The 5,000-nt window shown below is 42.0% G+C and overlaps 1 protein-coding gene across 1 annotated transcript in view; it reads right to left on the bottom strand.

Moving 5' to 3' along the window:
- The window catches only part of LOC123511223, a 43,889-nt gene that overhangs the window by 21,123 nt on the left and 17,766 nt on the right, over window positions 1-5,000 (bottom strand). The window contains exon 2 of the mRNA XM_045266920.1: window positions 2,348-2,439. Coding sequence (XP_045122855.1) covers window positions 2,348-2,439 — 92 coding nt within the window. The remainder of the gene's footprint in view (window positions 1-2,347; window positions 2,440-5,000) is intronic.

Genomic DNA, 5,000 nt, shown 5'->3' with positions numbered 1-5,000 from the left:
ATTAGTATTGGTTGTACAGATGCACGGAAATGGATGAATGAAGGAGAAAAGTAAAAAGAAAATACGAAGCTGGATAAAAAATGATAAAAACTAAGATGATGACAATAGAAAGAGAAATTTTAGAAAACGAGATACAAACTTTAGAGTAAAGATGAACAGATGTCGCTATTTATCTGTCTTTTTGTATGTTTATTATTGCCAGAGTTCGGTTCCAATGTTCCAAGTTAATGTTCCAGTTAAGGCACCAAGGCACCAATCTCCAGTTAAGGCTCCAAGGTTTCAGTTAAGCACCAAGGCTCCAAGATTACAAGGCACCTGAATTCCAAGTCCCCAAAGCTCCAAGGCTCCAAGGCATTAAGTCTCCAAGGCCGAAAGTTGCCTAGGCTCCTGAGATCCAAGCTTCCATTTAAGATTCCTGAGCACCAAGACTCCAAGACTCCGAGGCACCACGCTCTGGGCTCCAAGGTACCTGGATACCATGTTTCCAAGACTTCTGGGCTTCAAGGCTCCAATAAAGGCTCCTGAGCTCCAAGGCCTAGGCTTATATGCCCCAAGTCTCCAGGCTTCTGAACTCTAAGTCTCGGCTCCTCAGTCGTCACTCAGGGATGGGCGCAGAAGGAGTGCACTGCATACTGCCCCCCAGTGCTGCACCTCGAGCCTGCGGGAAAGGCTGCACTGCACAGGAAGGGCACTGCACGTTGTGCCCCGCGCACCACTCTCAAGGCCAGCCACACTGCGTCTGCGTTATATCCAGTGTAGTTTAGAGAGAATCGACCGCTCAGTATAGAATACCATAATAATTGAAATAAAGAGAGAGAGAGAGAGAGAGAGAGAGAGAGAGAGAGAATAATACTGTACACGTCCTTTCATCTCTCTCTCTCTCTCTCTCTCTCTCTCTCTCTCTCTCTCTCTCTCTCTCTCTCTCTCTCAGGAGTATAGCTTCATTTGTCTAGCATCAAACAAACAAAACAAACAAATAAACAAAATACTTCAAAAAGGAGAGAACAATCCGCGTGAACATTAGAGTGAAATAAAAATCTCTTTCTCTCTCTCTCTCTCTCTCTCTCTCTCTCTCTCTCTCTGGGACGGTTGGAACGAACGAAAAAGTGAAGCACAAGTAAACAAAATAAAAACAAACCTATATGCACGTACAAAAAAAAAAAAAAATGCAACACAACACAGCGTGAACGACCTCTGAAGCAACACAAACCTCACAAAAAGCAATACACGTGAACCCGAGGAACAGAGAAACGCAGCAGCACCACCATCACCATCACTGCCTTTTTTTTTCACATGGGCGTATCTTTGTATCTTTTTTTTTACGTGTAGGAAAAGAAATAACCAGAGTCGTAAAAGCACTTCCTGGATGACGCCACGTAGCTTCCCGTTTTCTATAGCTTTTTTACACTGGTACTGCTTCCCTTGAGCTCTGCGGGGATGGGTGGTGAGAGGCCCTTTAGTTTATTATCTTTCTTTCATCGCGGCTCCCTTGCCAATCTCAGTCTGCCGTAGTCTCCCTCAATTAATCCTGCACCTGTCTCCGTTTTCTTTCACGTACACTGAGTTTGTCTTTCCCCGGGCCGTGTTTGAAATGCCGTCACTACCGCTATTTTCATTCCTTCTTCCTTATATTTTCGTCTTTCTCCCTTTTTCTATCTGTTTTAAGCCAATACCATTTCCCTTTTCATTCACTCACCTTTGCTTTCTTTTTTGTTCGTTCTTTATCTATATCTTTTTTATCTTACTAACTAACGTTATCATTCACTTCATTCATCTGCACCTCATCTTTTTCCTCTTTTCTTCGTTTTTTTCTGTTTTAACCCTCTTTCCTCCGTTCTCATACTTTCATCTTTTCTTCCCTTTATTCCTGTTCCCCTATCACCAGTGCTATCACTCTTATAATTCCTCTATTTAATTATTTACCTCTCCTCTCTTCCTATTGTTATAATACTCGATCCCCGCCCCTGTCTTACTCTTAATCTGCATAAAGCTAAATTGAGGACAAATGAACCACTCCGTCATTCCTGCTACGATCTAAATGCTAAAGCTCACCCGAACTCTGCTCTGATTTGAATACAGGTGGGTTATCTCATCATCATTAGCCTCTATGATTGCAGCACGGGGACAAAGGACTTCCATTTCATCCCTATCGGCTGCAAGTGTACCCCATGAGTTCGGCGAAGTAATTATGAAAGGTATAAGCATGACAGGTACCTAATACATAATAAGTAATAAGGCTCACCGTACCCTTCCAACCGCACCGTGTCCTCTGTGTAATATCAGACAGAGCAATTTGCATCAAAGTTCCTAATGAAGCAACTCTACGTAAACTGTAAGTGAACTGTACCCTTTCCCAGCGGAGTGATTCTTCTCAGCAACAGTCCATTGTTGTGCGCTCTCCTCAGACCAGGATGGAGAGGAAATTGTAGTAACTTTATTCTGTAAAGATACAAATAGAATGCCGGTAATCCAGTATTGAGTGATGACAATGGGCCAGTTATGTAGTCTACTATTTGTCCGGGAGCTTACCAACAAGGAAAATGTTTCTGGTTGAGAAGCTTACAAGAACACTGTGAAACTGGTCCTGTCGTCTTGCCAGCTTTTTTTTTTTTTTTTTTTTTTTTTTCTTGGTACGCTCCCGAACGAAAATCAACGAACAAAGTTGATTATGGAAGTAGATCACGTCTGAATTACTTTTGTTGGTTAGCTATCAAACGAAAAGGGCTGACTGAGACACTGGTCCAAATCTTACTCAAGAAGTCAAGTGGGAAATGTAAATATGGTGTTATTTAGGGACAAAAGTAACAAAATAATAACAAAAGACTAGTACTATAATTCACTCTCGTAGGGGAAAATATGAATATCTCTATAAATAGATAACAAGAACAACACACACAGGCAGGCGGTAAACAACAACAAAAACAACAACAACAACAACAACAACAACAACAACAACAACAACAACAACAACAACAACAACAACAACGGTACTATTCAGGCGTGATGAACATAAAAATACGACAACTACAGAGGCATTAATGTTTTCACTCACACCACCACCACCACCACCACCACTACCAACGCAAACGTTTTATTTTACACAAAGCCAGTACGAAAATGCAAATATTAATAGCATAATCATTTCCACCATTCAGAACAAAGTGGCGAATGCAATATTACTCTTAATACTATCCTCTCCACCTCCCCCTCCCTCTCCACCTCCTTGCTACGTCCCAACTCTAACACCCACCCACCTCACCCTCCCCCCATCAGTCCCCCGCCACAAAGCCCACACCACAAACACAACAGAAGCTTCCCACAAACACCCACGCCGTCCCTAGCAGATGCACACACGTTCGGAAACAAGCATACACTTCCCCGATCACACACACACACACACACACACACACACACACACACACACACACACAAAGAGAATAATGGGTCACAATATTTCTTGTAGCACTTTCCTCCACATTTTCCAGGACGGGGATGGCAGTGGACATATTTGATCGTGTATTTATTTGTCATGCACTCCACCTGTTTCTTTTTCTTCTTCTTCTTCTTCTTTTGTATGTGAGTACGTGGATCTGCTCATATTTCAACATTCTCTCTCTCTCTCTCTCTCTCTCTCTCTCTCTCTCTCTCTCTCTCTCTCTCTCTCTCTCTCTCTCTCTCTCTCTCTCTCTCTCTCTCTCTCTCTCTCTCTCTCTCTCTCTCTCTCTCTCTCTCTCTCTCTCTCTCTCTCTCTCTCTCTCTTCTCTCTCTCTCTCTCTCTCTCTCTCTCTCTCTCTCTCTCTCTCTCTCTCTCAATATTAATAACACGAGTAAATACACAAACAAAATAGTTTTCGTTATTTCGCGTTACTTCACGTCACACATTTATACAATTATTTATTACACCAAAGATAAAAACAAATTCTTTATGCTGTATAGATATTCACCAAAATTGCCACCACCACCACCACCACCACCACCACCAGTAATCTAAGCACGTTTCTCTTACATCTTCGCCTTACCTTCAACTTCTGCCCTTGCGCCACAAACTTTTAGGGTATTTTAGCCCCAAGAAGTTAGGGTGAAAGGGGAAAAAAAAAGCTACAGCAGAGGAAAGGAAGAACGGGAAAAAATAGTGTGAATTTATAAGTAAAGGTATAAAGTTACGGGTCATTAGCAGTACAGGGAGGAGGAGGAGGAGGAGGAGGTGGAGGAGGAGGAGGAGGGAATGGCAAGGAAAAAGGAAAAAAAGGGAATAAGAAAAAGGTTATAGAGGGGGAAGGATGAAGCACCAAGGCAAAAGTTTCCTATATATAGACAGCTGACCAACACCTACAGGTCCGAAAGCGTCTGTGTTTACCAATTGGACAATATTCAGAATGTTTTACGCTGCTTTTATTCTGCTGCATATCTTGACCAAAAAAAATACATATAAATAAATCAAAATGTTCCTTTCCTCTTCTTTCCTCCTTTATCTTTTTTTTTTCAAGCCTCCCTCCCTCTCTCCCTGTCATCTTCCTTCCCCTCAACTGTCTATCTCATTCTCTCCCATCTCTCCCCTTCCATGGCATTCACTCTCAATCTTCCACTATTCTTTCACTTTCTTTTGTTCCTTTCCTCTTCTTTCCTCTTTTATCTTTTTCAAGCCTCCCTCCTCTCTCCCTGTCATCTTCCTTCCCTCAACTGTCTATCTCATTCTCTCCCATCTCTCCCCTTCCATGGCATTCACTCTCAATCTTCCACTATTCTTTCACTTTCTTTTGTTCCTTTCCTCTTCTTTCCTCTTTTATCTTTTTTCAAGCCTCCCTCCCTCTCTCCCTGTCATCTTCCTTCCCCTCAACTGTCTATCTCATTCTCTCCCATCTCTCCCCTTCCATGGCAGTCACTTTCAATCTTCCACTCTCTTTCACTTTCTTGCGTATAATTCTATCATTCTTAGTTAATCTATTTCTTCTATTCAATAACATCTAAGATCTTTTTTTTTTCTCATTCTCTCATTTTAT

Source organism: Portunus trituberculatus, chromosome 31 (assembly GCF_017591435.1).
Source record: "Portunus trituberculatus isolate SZX2019 chromosome 31, ASM1759143v1, whole genome shotgun sequence".
NCBI classification, from domain to species: domain Eukaryota; kingdom Metazoa; phylum Arthropoda; class Malacostraca; order Decapoda; family Portunidae; genus Portunus; species Portunus trituberculatus.
This window is presented reverse-complemented; position numbering and strand designations above follow the sequence as displayed.